Source organism: Lonchura striata, chromosome 1 (assembly GCF_046129695.1).
Source record: "Lonchura striata isolate bLonStr1 chromosome 1, bLonStr1.mat, whole genome shotgun sequence".
In the NCBI taxonomy this organism is placed as follows: Eukaryota; Metazoa; Chordata; class Aves; order Passeriformes; family Estrildidae; genus Lonchura; species Lonchura striata.
This window is the reverse complement of record NC_134603.1, coordinates 91,354,223-91,372,368: the sequence shown is the minus strand read 5'-3', so window position 1 is coordinate 91,372,368 and position 18,146 is coordinate 91,354,223. Positions and strand designations below refer to the sequence as shown.

General features: G+C 46.3%; 1 protein-coding gene across 11 annotated transcripts in view; it reads left to right on the top strand.

Moving 5' to 3' along the window:
- Positions 1–1,537: 1,537 nt before the first annotated feature.
- The window catches only part of HIVEP1 (HIVEP zinc finger 1), a 137,307-nt gene continuing 120,698 nt past the window's right edge, over positions 1,538–18,146 (top strand). For 4 of the 11 annotated variants that reach the window (XM_077785810.1, XM_021536522.3, XM_021536511.3 and 1 more), the window contains exons 1-3: positions 1,538–2,066; positions 2,873–2,946; positions 9,466–9,612. In XM_077785810.1, coding sequence (XP_077641936.1) covers positions 9,573–9,612 — 40 coding nt within the window. In that variant the 5' untranslated portion in view covers positions 1,538–2,066; positions 2,873–2,946; positions 9,466–9,572. Of the gene's footprint in view, positions 2,067–2,872; positions 2,947–5,130; positions 5,257–5,752; positions 5,861–6,251; positions 6,278–6,445; positions 6,520–7,259; positions 7,392–7,720; positions 8,884–9,465; positions 9,613–18,146 lie in introns of those variants that run through there. The other 7 variants (XM_077785794.1, XM_077785792.1, XM_077785795.1 and 4 more) reach the window with 7 other exon arrangements.

The window sequence follows — 18,146 nt, the reverse complement described above, 5'->3', positions numbered from 1 at the left end:
TATGTTAAAATGTTTGTGGTCAAACCTAAAGAAAAACCATACCACTGAAGGCATCTTGGCAAGGTGCACTTGTGTTAAGTGCCTTGTGTGTCTCCTGTTTCTTTAACTGATAAAATAAAAGGCTTAGGAAAAAATGCTGGCAAGCCACACCATATTTAAATGAGCAGTTCAGAACCTAGAGCTACTGAGAAAGAAAGATCAGAGTGAACTGGTGGGGTGAGGTAAAAAAGGAGATGCAGTGGAAAATATGAGCAACTTCATGAAAAAAGGTCAGAAACCTGTCTTACTCAGAAGTAAAAATACCAGGGTGGAAGGGAGTAAAAGGGCTGTGAAAGTGCAGAGCCTGCTGACCTATAGAGAAGCATCTCTTTGTGAAAAGACAGAAGAAATTTTCAGTGGAAAGCCAAAAGCTCTGGGACTTGCTTTTCATGGGTACATCTACTCTAACTTCAGAGCACCAGCCCAAGCTCAAACTTGTCTCATGTTTGGACACAAGACTCTGCTCAGGGCCCTGGGTGAGCTCCATCTCTGGGAGGAGGTGGGGGTTTGTACTGGCTCAGTCCTTTATTATAACCCAAATGGTATCATACCATGCGCTTCAGATGAGCCTTTGCCTTCTCCCGAATTCTCCATTCCAGATCTCATAATTCTGTGTGGCAACTATCTCCCTCCTAGAAGTGCTTAATGTCACATTCCACAAAACCCTGCTGGATGTGTGGTGTGCTGAGTACGAGGCATTCACAGCATTGCCAGTGGTCCAGCCTGCTCCTTATCTGGCTAAGGGCAAGTCAGCAGCAGGGTCACACTATCTGCCTGCCACTGGGGCTTCCTCTTGGACAAAAAGGCAACAGTGGTTCAACCAGTACAATTTTAATTATTTTTTGTTTTTCTCCTTAGACTTTGGCATGCCGTCATAAATGGTTTGGCCAGACAAGGAGTGGGGCCAGCCTGGAAAATGCTGAGGGTGACTCCCTGTCTCTTGGCCTCACCAGGTGTCTCATGCTCCAGCAGGGAGGATGCTGCATGAGGTGTGGGCTCAGCACTGGTCTCACCAGGGCTTGCAGGACCAAAGGACACCTCACAGGGATTTGGTTAGAAGATATCCTTCTCATTGGCTGCTTTGCTCTGCGCCTGGTCTCTTGTCTGACCTCTGTCCTGTGACCAGCCACATGAGGCCTCATGTGCTGGGAGGAAAGAAGGCTGATGTTAGGCTGTGGTGGTGGTGGTAAAATTAGGGTTAAAGTAGGTTTTCTTCCCCTGCCTCCATGAGCTGTCCTGTGATTACTCTTGGGGGAGCACCCCAGCTTCCCCAGCAGTTGGGACTCTTCCAAAGAGGGAGAAGGACAAAAAATCACCAAAAGAGAATTTAGCGTAGCCTCTTAAACACAAGTATTCTTGTCTGAGATGCTCTGATATCATTAAGATGAATATGATATAAATAAGTAGATATGGTATCAGTGATGTTGAAGTTCATTGAAATGTTTGGTTAATAATACCTGGAAAAAGGTGAAGCTCTGTCAGTGAACTGTGCCCTATATCATGTGATTAACCTGAAGCTGGACAGATTTGTACATTTTCCTGGCCACAGGACTACCAGGTACCAGGTACCACCACACAGAGCTGCAGTGTATACACATAAATAAAAAGAAAGGTTGTGCCAAAATTCTTTGATGGAACAGTTTGCATTATTTAATGCCAAATCAGAAAGAACTGAACCAACTTATGGGACAATGAAAAGCAACTCATCTTCAGGACATCTTGAGAAAGGTGGAGATGAAGGATATTGCCATGCAAAATGTCCCAGTGGAGATCATCTTCTTGTTTGGAGCTGCAGGCTGTGAGGAGTGGTGCATGACCAGGTCCCTGTGCTGTTGCCTTTGCCTACCTCCAGGAAAGCGTCTGGCTGTTGCTGACAAGGGAGAGCTGTGAGTATCTGGGGTGACAGCTACTGCTACAGAAAAGGGGGAAATTACCTCCCCTCACATCAGCGGTTGCTGCCCTATCTCTCCAGCCCCGCTGCAGGAGTGGCAAGCCCTAGAAAAGCTCTAAGCACCCTCTGGTACCAGGTAAGCCAAGATCCTCTGACTTTCATATGTAGTACTCAATGAGAAGCCTCAGAGCATAAGCTAATAGACAACAGTTCTTTTAGTGAAACCTTTATGTTAATTCAATACAGACTACTTATGGAATTTCCCTTCTCTGAGAAAATCTCAACTTCTATAGAGAACAGCACTCAGTCTTGTTCTTTTTCTTTTCAGAATTTCAGAAGTTCCCTTGAAAATTCCCCGAAGCCTTAATAATAATGATTCTCAGTTGCATGTCAGAATGTAATGTACAATGTAAAGTTTTCACATTTGATGCTCTGCGTAGTTAAATTTACCACAGTGCTTCACATTCAATTTATCCCAAGAATTCAAGCAAAATCACATACTGTTCAACTAGAGATTTATCATGGGGTGCTTAACAATGAATTATTCAAGACTACCTAATGTATCGTGGTTTCTTGAGAGCCTAATGTGTGTATGTGTATATATTTATATATAAAATACCTGTGAGCCATTACAGAAAAACAGTTTCTGAACAAGGTTTCAAGAGTAAAATGAGAGGATGTTTAAAAATAGGTGTCGTCCTGAAAATACAGCAGAGTTTTAGAGAGAAGAAAACCTCAATAATCTTCCCTGTTCAGGTATACACATAGTCAATTAAAGAGGATCTATATCCTTCAGGACTCCTTTTAGGTGAAATTTTAAAAGTATCTAAATTCTGCAGTGAAGGTGGTGTTGTGTTTTTTTTTTTTTTTTTTCCTCTGTGCATATTGATGTGGCATTTTAAATCTCACTGAAAAGTTTTAAAGAATTTCCCTCATTTGCAGGTTTGAGAAGATTACTCTGTGCCTCCTACTAGCAATCATCCACAGTACTTTTCCAAAAGTACTTTACTGAGTGGGTAAGCACTTCCTTTTTACTGATGGAAAAACAGAAAAAGATGAAGTGGTCTGCCCGGGATAAACAGCTGGTATGCTGCCTTTTCAAAGCCCTTAGGATTGCATTTTTTACCTGACCGGGGGGCAGCGTGCTGGAACGACATTGAACTGGGCTCAAGGCAGCCCTTTGGCCCTTAGTTCTGCCCACTGGAGGGGAACCAGCTGAGGAGAGGCCCCAGCTCACAGCTGCTTTTTTGGCTGCTTTTTCAGAAGACCATGGAAATAGCTCCAAGGGGCCAGACTTTCAGTTCTTCGTTTTGTCCTCTGACCCAAACTGACTTTGCAATGACTGATTTTATGTTCAAGGGAGGATAAGCTGCCACCACATGATACACATCCCTGAGGACCTGTCTCCTCTTTGACACCTCATTGAGTCTTTCTTGTTAAGACAGTTGTGCTTGTCTGCAGGAATATAATAAGGGCACTTATTACATTCCTGTGCACATAGGTGTGATGAGAGGGCTGATTTTCACTGATAGGTGGGAGGTGGTTTGACTACTTCTATCAGAAGAAACTTTTCCTGCTGGCTGCAGGGGGTTTAATATGGTCTCATTTCAACTTGCAGGCTGGAGCATCTCTTTTGAACTTACTCAGGTCCTTGTGAAAAGATGAGTAGCCTAGAACTCCTTTGGCACCAGCAGCAGTTGTGATGGCTCTTTTTTCTGGAGGCTTCTTGTGAGAAAGGGCCACTATCTGACACTTTCTCCCTGATGACTCTGGTGATCACAATCTGAGGCTTTCAGACAATGAGTGGCAAAGAAGGATCTAGATGCTAAGTGCCCCAGAGCCTGCAGGACAGACTGTAAGGGAGAGCTGAGCAGAACAAGTAGAGGTTCAGACCCAGCTTCAGAGGTCGCAGGGTCCTGGGTTTGTGACTGGTCAGACTTGGTACACGAATTTATGTTTGTGGCACTTGTAGGATCATATTCACGCTGCTGCGCTTAGAGTAACAGCAACTCTGTTCTTTAGCAAGTCAGAGTCCCAAGTCTAAAAGCCAGACAAAGGAAGAACAAGGGAGGGGGTGGAGGGCGGGACAGACAAGGGAGAAGACAAGCACTGTCTCTAATAATAAAGAATCGTCATTTGCTTGTCCAATAGGAGCAGCAGAACACATTTCTCCTGAAGATACTCTTTGCGGGTCTGATTTTTCCATGAATCTCCAGTTCAGCAAAGAATACTTTATCTTACCCTAACCACCAGTTGCAAACTAGCCAGGGATTTCACTTACATTTGCTTCTCGTGTTGCCTCTGGGCAGGACATAGGACAGGTTACCCACAGCAGAGAAACTGCCACCACTGTAAGCTGGAAGTGTTCTCAAGGTATAATTTAAGTGAACTCAAGAGGAAAAATAGCCCAGAGACAGCGCCTGTGGCCAAAAGCTCAGGCAGAAGTGGTGTCATGTCAGTCCACAGCTATGCAGCGAGCTACTCTGCATCTTCCTGTCTTGGTTTCTCCCCTGTGAAATGGGGATTAAAATACCCATCTGTCTTACAAACATGATTATATGTAGGTTGAAAGAACTCCCTGTAAAAACCTTGAAAACTGTGGGAATGGTGGTCCTGTTTGCTTTAAGGCAAGATGTGGTCTGGACACTGAATTCCAAAGGGCAAGACATAGCAGGGCCAAGGTGCTCACAGCTGAGCACACAGACTGCCAGGGGAGTGCAGGCACGGGAGAACACGGAGGTGATGCAAGAAATATTTATTTGGGTTTGTTTGCTAAAGACATCACGTACTGGCTTCAAAAGAAAAACCCGATCGAAAAACCGAGTGGCAATGAAAAGTCGCCAACACTGCTTTGTCGGGGAGTTTGGGTGACAAGAAAAAAAAAAAAAAAAAAAGCAAAGAAAGAAAAAAGGGAAAAAAAAAAGAAACGTCAAATTCCCCTTCTCAGTACCCAAAGCCCAGCGCGGTCCCCCCCGTCTTCTGGAGGGCGGCCCGGCGGTCCCCTACCCGTGGCGTGGGAGAAAGGAGGGCAGCCCCTGGCCGGGCAGGGTGACCCGGCACGGAGAGCGCACACACACACAGACACACGTGTGTGCTGTGCACACACACCCCCGCAGCTGATGCAGGAAACCAACCACGGCAGCACAGCCCCCACCGGCAAAACCCGCGTCCCGGGCCAAAAAAGGGGCGCCGTGGCGGAGAGGACGACGCGCCTCCTCCTCGTATTTCCTCCCCCGCCCACTTCCAGCGGCGGAGGGGCTCGCTGCCGCCGCCGGCTGCAGCCCGGGATGGAAAGTTGTAGCCGCGGCGGGATGCGGGGCGCGGCGGTGAGTTTCCCCGCGGCGCCGGGGCGCGGCGGCCCGGGCGGGCGGGGGCGCGGGGAAGCCCGTCCGGGCGGGCGGCAGGGAGGAACCTCCGGGATCTCCGCGTCAGCCCCGTCTCTCTGCGTGTCCGTCCGTGTGTGTGTGTGTGTGTGTGTGTGTGTGTGTGTGCGCGCCCGGCCGTGCCGGTGCCCCGGGGGCCGGGCCCTGCCAGGGGGGAGCGCGACGCGCACCGCGCAGCGCCCCGAGCGGCGGCGGCGGCTTCGGCCGTCGGGGGGAGGCGCTGCCCCGAGCCGTGCCCAGGGGGGACCCCCCTTGAGCAGACCCCGGCAGCCGCGGCGGCGAGGTGCCCCCCCACCTCGGGGCAGGAGCAGGGGCCGGGGTGGCGGCGCCCGGGCAGTCCCACCGGTGAGAAGGAGGAGGAGAAAGAGGAGGAGGAGGAGGCAGCGGGGCGGCAGCGGCCCCCCGGCGCGCCGGCCGTGCCTCCCCCACCGGGCCGCGAGGAAACCCCCTCGGTGACCCCTCCCCCGACCCGGGGAGGGGGCGGGACCGGGAGACCCGGTGACGTCACTGCTCCGGCCGCGCTTCCTGCAATAGAAAGTGAGAGAAGGTAAAACACCCCCCGCCCCCCGCGCTCCCCCCGACGGTGACCGGGGCGCCGGGGGGAGGGGCGGGGCGGGCCCGGCGGGGAACGCGGCTCTCCCCGAGGGGACCCCGGCGGATGCGCCGAGCCCGCCCGTCCTCCCTCCCCCGCTGGGCCCGCCCCGCCTCTCCCGCCTGCCGGGGGAGGCTCCCACTCCCCCGCCCCCCCGTTCCCCTCATTGTGTCCCCCCCCGTCCACCGCCCCACGGCCGAGGGGCAGGGCCGCGATGGGGGCTCCCGAGTGGGACGCGGGGGATGGGGCTCCCGGAGGAGGGGTCTGCTGCCGCGGGGGGCGGGCGCGGCCAGGGGCCGGGGGGCTGCGGAGCGGGGCCGTGCCGGGGGGCGGTGCTTTGACCGGCCCGGGGGGACGGTGCATGGAGGAGGGGTGGGTGCCGCCGCCGGGCTCTGTGTGTGCGTGTGTGTGCGGGCGCGGTGGCGGCTGTGGCGGCGGCGCTGGGTCATGTTTGTGTTTGAGGTTGTCAAGTGAAGGAGGCTCCCGGGCCCCCCCGCTCTCCCTCCTTCCCTCCCTCCCTCTCCCTCCCGCCGCCGCCGCCGCCGCCGCGCAGGGGTCGCCGCGCTCCCCGCCGCCGCCGCCGCCATCAGCCGCCGCGCCGGCCCCTCCGCCAGGTTTGCAGCGGGCCCCGCGGGGGGCGGGAGGGGGCTCGGGAGGCGCTGCGGGGACGAGGGTGCGGGGCGGGACGGCCGCCCCCCGCCGCCCCCCTCGGCGTGGAGCTGCGGCAGCCACAACACAATGTGTCCTCCGCCGGCGGCGGGGGGGCAACGGGCGGGCGGGGACGGGGAGCACCGCAGGCCCCGATCCCCCCCCCGACCCGCCGCGCTCCGCCGCGGCCCCTCCGGGACGCGCGGGGACTCCGCGCTCCGGCTGCGCCCGCCCGCCCGCGCTGCCCCCGGGGGTGCCGGGGCTCCCGGTGGGTTTGTCCGGGCGCCCGCCCCGAGCCTGCAGCCGGGGTTTCGGGGGCGCTGGGAGGCGGGGAGCCCCGGCCCGGCTCCTCTCGGCCCCGCCGCCGTCCCCGCTGGGTGCCGGGCCGCGGCCGCCCCCCGTCCCTCTCTCCCCCTTCCCCCCCACCCCCCCGCGGCATGTGTGCAGCGCTTTGTTCGGTGCGGCGTTGCAGAGGGGTTTTCCCAGGCTCCTCCCTCTTTATTCATTCATGGATTTTTTACCTCCCTCTCTTCCCCTTCCCTTCCCCTCGCAGTCCCGCTTGCACATACCCGCGGCTCCCCGGGCACCGGGGCGGGCTGCCTCTCGCCCCGCTCCCCCATTTTTGGGTGGATACGGGGGGATGTGACCGCTGCGATTGCAAAGGCCCGTTTCTCCCTCTCCTCTTTTTTTTTTTTTTTTTCCCCTTGTTCAAGCAACAAGAAGGAATGTCTTTTGGCGTGGGTCCTGCCCGGTGTTCCCACCGTGGCTCCCACACGGCCATCTATTCCCCGAAGGAGAGGGTCTGCTGGCGAGCGGGGAAGCTTGGTGGCATTAAAGGGTCAGTAGGATGTCATTTGTGCTGCAGGGAAGCGTCGGGAAGGGGCTCCCGATTTACGAAGACACCGGGGGATTTCAAACTCTCGCTTCAAATAACTTGTGTAAAGAAGTGACGGTGTTTATTAGCGTCTTTAATAACCTCAGCCCAGCCCCAGGGACTTTCCCAGTCGAGCCAGAGGAAAGCGGAGGGGGGGGGGGGGGGGGCTGGTGCTCAGGGAGTGTTGGTCGCTTCAAGCCATCCAGCCACTTTTCTCCATTTCCAGTTCGTGCCTAAGACCTTGGAAAATGGACCTGTTATCATAAGGTTTTATTTAATTTCTAAATATTTCTGTTACGCTTGCAGATAAAGTGGTATGAGTTAACAGCTTGACAGGCACTGTGCTCTGTTTCGGATTTTTTCCATCTTTTTCCTTCAACGTGCAGTAATACCCTAGTGAAGAATCATTTAGTCAGAATAACAGTTTCCAGCTTTCTTTTGTATCAGTTGCAGTATTTTTTTTTCTCCTGTTTGGGTCTTTTTATGCAGCAACAGACAAAAGAAGCATTAAAAATTAATGATTATATTCCACAACAGTATGTAGACTGAAGGGGTTGTTGCAAGTAGTCTATTTTAATTGGGCTTGAATTAAATTTTCACAAAAACGTGGTTGCCTCGAAAAGCGATGTAAGTGCCCCTAAATTAATACTTACAACAAATGCTAAAAAATTCTACATCCTTCCTCCTTCGAACAGCTGTATGTAATCAATTTGCCTATATTAGGGGCCATTCTAAAGTTCATATAGTTTAAAAAATTTCTTCCTAGTGTTTATTAAAAAGAAAAATCTGTTAATGTGAAGACGTTAGTAAGAAGATGCAGAATCTTTGATTTAAATTTTGTTTAGCTGGAAGAGTGTAATTACACCAGTCATTCTCTTCCTTAAGTTCTTGTGTGTAAGTAGTTTTCCATAGGTCTTTGAGAGATTTCACATCCTGTATCAGAAACTGAAAAAAACGCTCATTGAAACTGTTAGCAATTCCTAAGAATGTTTGAAAATTAAGAAAGTGCAGGTAGGTCAAGAGCTAGTGTGATTCTCGGCTGTGTGCTGATGTTTCGGCAGAAATATCCCATGGGGAATTCTTTCAAACTTACGTGCTGCATGTAAGGATTCTGTAGGTAATGTTACAAACAGGATGATGCTGTTTGTGTGTTTGCCCTCCCCTCTGTACTTCCCCCACCCGAAGCTGAAGATGTGTATCTGAAAGCCAGATGCCAAATTTTGTTTAATTTTTTGGATTTATTTGCACGAGACAAGGGTTGTTGGAAGATGTTTTCTGGCTAGAAAACAGCTGACAAATGTGGAAAAATATTTTCGTTTTCTCATGCTTCCTGAGTAATCCTAAAAGGAGTTTCAGCCTCACGTGGTTCTCTTAAGATACCGGAACGCTTGAGTCCATAAAACCTGTTGAGGAATCCGCTCGGTGCAGGTTGTGCAGCCGCAGTGGGAGCTGCAGGGTGAGCTCTGGGTGGCGGGAGCCCGGGGCAAGAGGCCGGGAAGTGGTGCCGAGCTTTGCACAACAAAGGGCACGGGCATCTGTGGCCCTGCCAGCGGACGGTGACACAGCGGGAACCCAGGACTCGGCTGGAAGACCCCAGACTCTGGCACGAATAAGACTGGGAGGGAGTAACAGCCCGGGGGATCCTTGAGGATCCCTCCTCTGAGGCCCCAGCTTGGGCTGTTACACTGTTGTTGCACCGTGAAAAAATTACTTAAAAGGGACCAGGAGTCTGGGACTCTGCTGTGGGAATGTGGGTTGAGCCGGCAAGGGAATCTTGTCTGTGTGAGAGTGGAGAGTGGAGGGAGTCAAGCCTGCTGTGAAGAGAATTCGGTCCCAGCAGTGTAGCTCTGGTGGTCAGAGTGTTGACTGTCGGGGTGGCTCCTGGGCTGTCAGACAGGAAAGTTTCCTTAGCAACTCATAGGTGCAGAAATATTTCTTGCTAATTTCCATAGTCATTTGAGGATGAAAGGGATCAGATAGGTATCTTTGTTTTTCTTACTGATGCCTACATCTCATAACTTTCTCTCTGTTTTTTTAGCATATGGATTAACTGAGCCCTTTGACAAGTTTATGGAGCTGCCATCTCTCTGCTTGCTGTATTTTCCGTTTCTGAGAGGAGAAAGTGGTGCATGAGATTAGAGGAAAATGCCTCGGACAAAGCAGATACATCCCAGAAATCTGAGAGGTATGTAGCTCTCAGTTGAGAAGGAAAAGCTCTTGGGAAACTCAGTTGCAGTTTCAATTATGAGGTTAAAGGAATATGTATTTGAGAAGTTGGTTTTGTTCCAAACATAGTTTGTAAGCAAGTTTTAGGACTTGTCTGTGAGATCGCTCTAATTTTCACAGAGAAATAACTGGAACATGTCCTTATTCCTGCAGTCTGTGTACTTGACAGCATTCTTGATATTCTCCAGCTTACAGCAATAGCCAGCATGAACTTTGAAAATGTAAAGGAAGAAGCAGTTTCCTTATCAGAGAATTTACAGTTGAAATACAGGGGGAGGTGGGAAATGGGTGTGACATGGCAGAACTTGACAGCCTGGCAGCCGGTAGTTGTTTTTCTTTAATAGTTGTCAGTTTGGCTTGCTTTTGAAAGGATCAAAACCTCCTCCCATGCATGGCTTCTCACTATTTATCTATCACCTGTCACCCATGCTACCTTGAGCATTGCTGGGTTTGACCTTGGTCTCCTTGCTCTCCTGCCTTCACACAGCCACATGGTAGCTTGTCTGTAAGGGGCGAGCAGGCGAGAAAGCAGCTCTGCAAACTGGCAAGCTTATATGTCCTGGTATTTCCTTGAACAAAATCCCAGTGCACTTTATCAAGCCCATGTGAATGTGAGGAATCTGATCCTATGGATATTTGTTACTGCCTTGGTAGAAGTGGCCCTAGAGGAATTAAATGAGAGGAAAAATGCAGGTCAGTTGAAGAGCAGACATCCATGTTGAGGGAGAACATGCTTCCATTCCCACCCTTTTACCCAGCTTTTGGAAGAACATGCTTCCACCTGCACCCTTACATATAGCTGTCATCAGCTTTTTTTCAGGTTAATTTTACAGTTGCAGCATGGAAGCATCCCTTCAGAGGAAAAAAGCCATTACAAAACCACAAACATCAACATAAAGCTTTAGCGGCAAGGGCAGCATTTGATTCTGGTTTTAACTTTTTTATGTCAAAACACAGCAAACATTCTCATGTGTCTCAGTTGGTTTACAGTTGAGAGTCTCTCAAGGGCTTGTGCATACAGCTGCATCTGAGACCTTGTGTTTGCAGACTGTTGTCATTGCTACCACTAACAGTCTCTGCTGGAGAAGGCATTTTTGTAGTGTCTTTATTCAGGAAGTGCTGAGCAGCATTTTGGTATGATGGATAAACCTCTCTAACAGATCAGGAATTTTACATTTCTCCTTCTTACTGGATGTGAAGTAATAAATCAGAGCTGAGTTTTCAGTATTGCTGCTTACCAAGTTGCTGACATTACTGAGCCTATGTTTTCTGATTAAATATGAGAGTGATCTAATTTTAGTACTGTGACTGATATCTACTCTTGTATTGCTTGAAACTTAATAGGAGTTAAATCTATTGTAAAGCTCTCTGTTCATTTAAATAAATAATCTAATTAAACTCTTTAATTGTGTAAGAAATTAGTTGCCTTTTTTTCCTTTCATAATATCTCCAGTCTTTTAGCTTTTATCAACCCCATTACAGCAGTTTTCATCAGTTCCTATTTTTCTACAACTAATGGAGTTCTTGAATGAATTGAAATGGGTTAAATGTTGGGAAGGGAAATAGCAGTGTATACAGCAAACCCATAGTTAGAAATTATGTTGGAACAGCTCAATGATTGTCAAAATTACACAGGTTGCTGTAAACTTCCAACACCTTGTGAGCAGATATTGCTACTGTCATGGGTTATTAGAGGTGAAGTGATTTGAAAAATCAGTTTACTCCTCATTAGTTATACACTATTTCCATTTCTAGTCTAGATTATGAAGAAAACTGGATTTCACTTTCTTTAGACTCCTTATCAGTCCCTGAGAGCATTGCAGAAAATACTTGCTTGAACCCTCAGTTTGTGCTGGAACTTGGGGAAACTGAAAGGTTTCACAGGTGTGTTTTCTGTCAGCTAATTTTTGCGTATGCAATGTTAGACACATCTTAAAATGATACTAATAATTAATCATTAAAACTTACAAACAGGTGGTTTAGCATGTGTTTTAATCCATGGTAATTGATATTGATGACAACTAAGTGTGCAAAAAAGCTTAAATATATATGGTTGAAGGTGAAACTCAGCGAACTTGGCAACCAAAAAAATATGTTCTGTAATGTTTGAAAGACGAAGGTGTAAGATTAAGTAACCTGTGTTTTTACAGGTTTTTAGGTTAAAACCTATTTTTAAGTTGTCTAAACCTGGTTGTCCCTTTTGTACTATGTACAAAGAACACACCATGGCCTTACCTGGCTTCTCCTTCCCTGCTGCCAGCTCCTCTCATTGCTCCATAGCAATGCAATTGCCAACAGCTTTAACTAGACTTGCTCAGAGCTCATCAATGTTTAACTTTTTTGGAGATCACTGTTGAACAATCCTTGAGACTGCCTCTATGCTGTCATGCATTAGATGAGTTATTTGGGTTGCACTTGCAGTCCAAATAAGTCTGGAGAATAAATAACCAAGTTCAAGAACCTAAAGTATTTTCCCTTAAAAAAACCCCAACACAATCAATCCCTCTCTCCCTTCCTGGCAAGAAAACACACAGGAGAAAAACCACCATAGAGATCCCCCCTACACACTCTCATTAGTTAATTTGAGGTTTGCTGCAGTGTAGGAATAAGTTTTGAAGGTTTTAATACTGGCTGTGTTTACTGTAAGCAACCTTATTGTCTGGGTGGCAGTTGTAACATTGTTTGTTATAGAGAGCTAAATTTAAGACTTTGTCAGGAAACCTTAGGGCTCTTCGTTTTCTGTCATGGTTTGATTTTGCCATACATTTTATATATTCTGCAAAATCTGACAGCCTTTGGCAGAAAAGCTGCAGCCCTAAAGTGTTAGGGTCAGTGAAGAGCCTAATACTCTGAAGATTTCACTGTCTTTTATCCTGAAGATTTCATTATCTGCTTATAGATAATTCAATATTGTACTATAGTGACCTGATTTTACAGCAGGAAAAGAAACCTATATAAGTAAGATGGGGTAAATAAAAACTAATCTAATTAGCTGGCCATTTGTTTTCATGAATATATTAGTGACATGGCTTTGATGCCTCTTTGCATCTGAAAGAGCATGTTGGATCGGAAGGTACCAATAATGCATGTGCTGTGCTGCCCTTGTTTCGATAGGTTGTTTTGTCACATCAGCCTTCCTTGCTTCTCGCTGCAAATCCCTCCCTAAGGTGAAACACGTTGCCATCACCAGTGGGCTGCTTTGGTAAGAGGAGTCATGCACAATGTCAGGCTGAGTCTCCTGACCAACTTAACAGTTGTTGTCATCCCCAGCAGCCTGAGTGGCTAAAATTTGAAAGAAATTACAGTTTTCCATGTCTCAAAGAAAGATGTGGATTGGATGCATGGAAGTTCTGGAGAGTGTTTAGTAGTTTCAGAGGTGGAGGCCAAAGGTATGCATGGGAAAAGCCTGGCGTGGGTTGTCCGTGGCGTGATGTGTCTTTAGCTGAGTTCATAAGCAAGTATTCCTGATGTTGTCCTAGTCTTTTAAATATTAAGGATGTGCATTGTGTTGCTAATCAAAAGCATCATCATTCCTCCTTCAGAAAACAAAAAGGAAAGTATTTTCAAAAGAGGAAAATGCCTGTCTTGCTCAAACACGCAGAGGTCTCATTTTCTTATTTTTCTTTACTGTTTTAGCTCACTAAAACTAACAAGAAGACTCCTTTGCATGTGGCTGCACCCTGTATTTGCATGGCCAATTGATCCACACATGTAACAAAACATTTCACAGACTCTGTAATGTATTCCCAGAAGTACAGTTACATTAGAGAATCATGCTTTTAGCAGGGCTGAGTGGGTCTGGTTTGTTGTCAGATGTTTGTGAGGATATAGAAGGAAAGCAGGCTCATGTTTCTGTTTACTTAGAAGTACCCAATTGCAGAGTTTAAAATGAAAAGTTTTGTTATGTGTACCCTGTTTAGCGCAGTGCTGTGATTCACCAAAACAAAACTGTAACAAATATTTTGAATTTTGTCTTTCTAGATAAGCTTTCTCTTATTTTTTCAGAAGACAAGTTGTTGCTGTTTTTCCTTCTCAATCAAGTATTTTCTTTGGAAACAATGGCAGACAGGCCCATAATGTTCAACGTCTGCTTCCAAATCTTCTAGTGCTTTGCATTTGATAAGGAAATGCAAGTATAATATGAGTAACTTTGCTGAATAGGTTGATAGCTTTGCAGTAATGTAAAAAACATGCTTAAGTTTGCTGGAAAGCTGTGTATATAATGGCCTTAAAATGTCCAGAAGAGCTAGGCATTTTCTGCTTCTCAAGTATGAGTTAGCAAAGTCTCTTTATGTTGTTTTAAGTTTGTAATGTGCTTTTAGTGCTGAAATAGGTCTGTCTATGTTACAAGATGACAGATTGATATTCCCTATTAGTGTTGGTTGTGTAGTCTGTATAAGTTATGAATAGATTTCTGTGCTGTTCTTTATTAATGATTTTCATCAAATGACTTAAAAAAAATATTGAGCTTTCTCAAGGCTTGCTTCTAGAATTTGTGCATGCTTTAGTCAAAAGAAGTTTAAAAGCACATGTGACTTTTGGATCTTTCTATTGTTTCTGAAACAAAAATGATGCTCTAATTTAGGATGTTCCAGAGGGGCTGCTGGTGCAGTATTAGCACATGAGAAGTGCTGGTGGTTTGTGCTCTGTAGCTTGCTTTTGGCCATCTGTAAAGGTGTTGCATGTGTGTCTTGCCTAACTTTCTGGAGCAAGAGTGAGACACAGGTGGAATAAGAAGTCAAAGTTTTGACCTGGTGACTTCGCTACAGAAAATATCCCATGATTTGGCAGCAGTTTTTGTTTCTGTATGTCAGATAGTTTAGTGTAATTTCTTCTACAAACCAAATCTGAGCTCCAGGTGTCGCTCATGAAGGTAGAGAGAATGCGTGGCTCTATTGATCTATCACCAACTGGAGTACCAGCAGATCCACCTGTAGTGCAGTGAACAGATAGATCTCTTGTTGATTACAGAAGTTCTCTCTTCCTGTGTGTCTTGAGGTTCTCATTTGGGATGTGGAAAGATACTGTTTCTTTTTTTGCTTTTTTTTTTTGTTTTACTGGTTAAAGGTGTAAGATCTTTAGTCTGTGCCTTATGGTGTGTATGGTCCAGCATCTTGCAGATTAGATATCAATGTGCCTGCAGACCTTAAATTTTATTGTAATGTGAATGATGTTTAAATGCAATAAACTGTCCCACATATTCCGTGGTGCAATTTGCTGCCTTTTCCAATCACCTCTATTGCTCCTGTCTCATTGTGCCGTGTTCCCAAATTTGATCATCTGTTTTCCAGTGTAGACCTATTCACTGCCAGGATGGTTGGGATCTTTTGTCAGTAGCCACAGTTGATGGACAAAAGCCTGTTGAGAGTGGATTGCAAGAGGGGAAGGAACAGAGGGTAGTTAATACTGGTCATTGTTGCCTTGAGCTGTGTTGAATTTCTGCCTCCACCACTGAGTTTCTTGTGTTGAGACTGAGAGATTTGGTTACACCAAACCTTTGCAGCCACCCACTAATGGTGAATGCTGCACTTTGCTTTGAGACACCCAAGCACAAGTTCTGAGTTTGTGCAAAAACAGTTGTTCCAGTATGGTGACAGTTTGGCACAAAATACTGCAAAAGTGCAAGGTACATAAAAAAAAATAAGGTCTAGGTGATGTAAGCTAAAGATCCAAAATTAGCTAACAATTTTGGCGCATCTTTTAATCTCTCTGTCTCTTAATCTCTCTATGCCTCTGTTTTCTGCTGTAAACTGAAGATACCAGTTCCACATCAGCTTTTAATGACTCAGAAGATGAAGTTGTTAGTGTTGTGAAGCAGGCACTTGGTGGCTAAATAACGGAAAAGATGATGAAGAAACTGGTAGTAAACAGAGCCAAGCAGTGAGCACAGCTCAGTTTGCGCACTGGCTTCCTTTGCATAAACACCCTTGCTTTTGGCATCCTCTGACTTCTTGCTGCTTCACCTCACTTAGCATTTAGAAGGTATTCTTAAAACTTACTTCCCAGCTTCTAAAATACCAAACTAAGAACCCAAGACATTCCACCATATTGAACCACAAAGTTCTTCTGTGAGTCATTGATGTTTTGGGGCATCAAGCTGCAGTGTAGGTTTCTGTTGTGTGAGCTGGACAGCATGTGCTGGTGTGCCCTACCTGGACCTGGCACAGGGCTCTGGGGAAAGGAATCTCTCTCATCACTGAGTGTTTGTCATCATGTGTCAGAGTTTCACACTGTTTCTGAGAAAGCCCTTGAAGCCAGGAGGGAATACTCACTGGCAGGAAAGGTCTCTAGAGAGGAGCACCTTTAATGTCATTTCCCAGTTGGTTTTTAGACTGATTTAAGCCATTGCTGCTGGAAGAGGAGGTGGTATAGTGGTCCTGCCTCCCGGCCACCTCAGATGCTTGTTCCCCCATGCGCGTTACCCTTCCCAATTGTCTGTTTGCTGGCCCCACCATGGAAGAAGTAGTGGCACCCAGAGTGAGTTATGCCAGCATCATCTGGGTTGGCTTTTTGCGCTGGTTAGTTGTTCCCTGATGCTGTACACCCTTGCTGGAGCTGGTGGCTGTGGCAGACAGGGAGAGGAGACAGTACTGAGGTAGGAGTTCCCTTGAGCCTTGAGTGCTTGCTTGAACTCATGGTGAAACTATGTTGTAAGCCTCTATTTGCCATCTGTGAGCAGCAGGCTTTTTTTGAGCTTCTTTAATTGCCCAAAAGCATGTCTTGATTTTCATGAGGATAACAAAAGATGTGTTCCCTGTTCCTTCTTTCCTTGCTTTGCCTTTTAGAACCCTGCTTCTGATGAATTTCCAAACTTCACAAGTGATGCACGTTCTTAATGGATGACTTTAGGAATTTTATTATACTGGTAAGCCAGCAGGAAACTGAACTGGTCTCAGTGGACACCTTAATGAAAAATAAAATAAAATACTCTATCTAAAATTGGCATAGGACTTTCATTCAGAATGAAAAAAAAATGGTTAAGATTTAACAAATTAATAAGGAGTCCAGAAAACTAAACTTGATTGTAGCTGGAACTGGCAGCTCTTAATATGTATAGATTTTTGCATATGCATGCTAAATATTGGGAAAAGAGAATTGGGATAATACAAAGATAATCTGCTGGATATAGACCATGGTGAAAATAGGTGCTTTCAAAGGGAGTTAACATGAAGGAGGAAGGTGTAAGGATGGTATTCTAGCTGACAGGATTGCAAAGAAATACCTGCAAGAATGTTGATAAAAATAAAAGAACAGAGGAAGGAGCTTAGTTTTGCTCTTTTCATTTCAGGAAACAACAAATTGTATTTTTGTGGAATAAAAAAACATTATAATTGCAGTTAGGTATCAGTCTTGAGCTGGAAAGGAATGGTCAAGGGTAATGTCAAAAAAATTGAATTCCTGTGGAAACAAAAAATGTAGCAGTGAACTGGGACTTGAAAGCTATATATAAGCCAGTTTAGGTTTCTTTCAGAATTCAGTGAAGTGGAAACAGTGCACGTCTTTAATTCTCCATCACCTTTACATCTGTATCTTCTTTATTGCTAATTGAGCGTGGAGTAAGAAATGCTACAGAATTTGACATTTGCTGAAGCACAAGCTCCAGCGTGTTAGGAAGGTCATGAAGGAAATGGTAGTTGTGGAAAGAGAAACAAAAAGTAAGATTTCAGCTGTTGTTCTTTCAAGTATTTCTGTTACAGCAGGCAGTTGACTTTGGGATGAAACTAAGACCAGTCTTTTGAGACCAAGAACAATTACATTTTCTATGAACCAAGCTTTCTTATGAGCATTTAGAAGAATATGTCTTTTTGTTTAGTTTTCTGGTTTTTTTTTAATCCTCGCATCTCAAAATTGATATTTGGGTTGCTGCATGTATGTAAGGTTACTTCAAATGGGGGGAGGGGGCATGTGTGTGTGCACATGCATTTGTGTGTAAAAAGCCAAATCAACAAATAAAAAATGCAAAAGCCACCACTAATATGTAACCATCTGAAATGAACATGTAAATAGCAAAATTCCAGAGAACCTTGATTAAGAGAGCCTTCTTGCAGATTTATGGTCAACTATGTCTTAAATGGCTGCTTTGAAAAAGGCAAAGGCTTGTGGTCTCATGTTTTCACAATTGACTTTTTTAGGGCTTCAGAACTATGCAAGTTTGTCTGTTGATTCCTCTCAGTATTTTCAAACTTTGAAGTTTTCAGTTCACTGGGCTTTGCCGTTGTGGTAGTGTTACCTGCTGTGTCTTATATCCAGCCCAATAAACTGTCCAAGAACATTGTTACAATTTAAAAATACCTTGTTCTAATTTATTCTCTTTAATAAAAAAGATACCAGAGGAATTAATAATAAAGCTAGTGTTACTATGCTTGAAAGGGCTTGTGTGCCAAATACTTGCCTGCTGCTCCAGGTGAGGATTCTTGTGTGTGGAAAGAATTCCCAGTCCTTAGCTGGATGGCCAGGCCTGCAGGACCTTGGGCAGGGAGCTCAGGAACAACA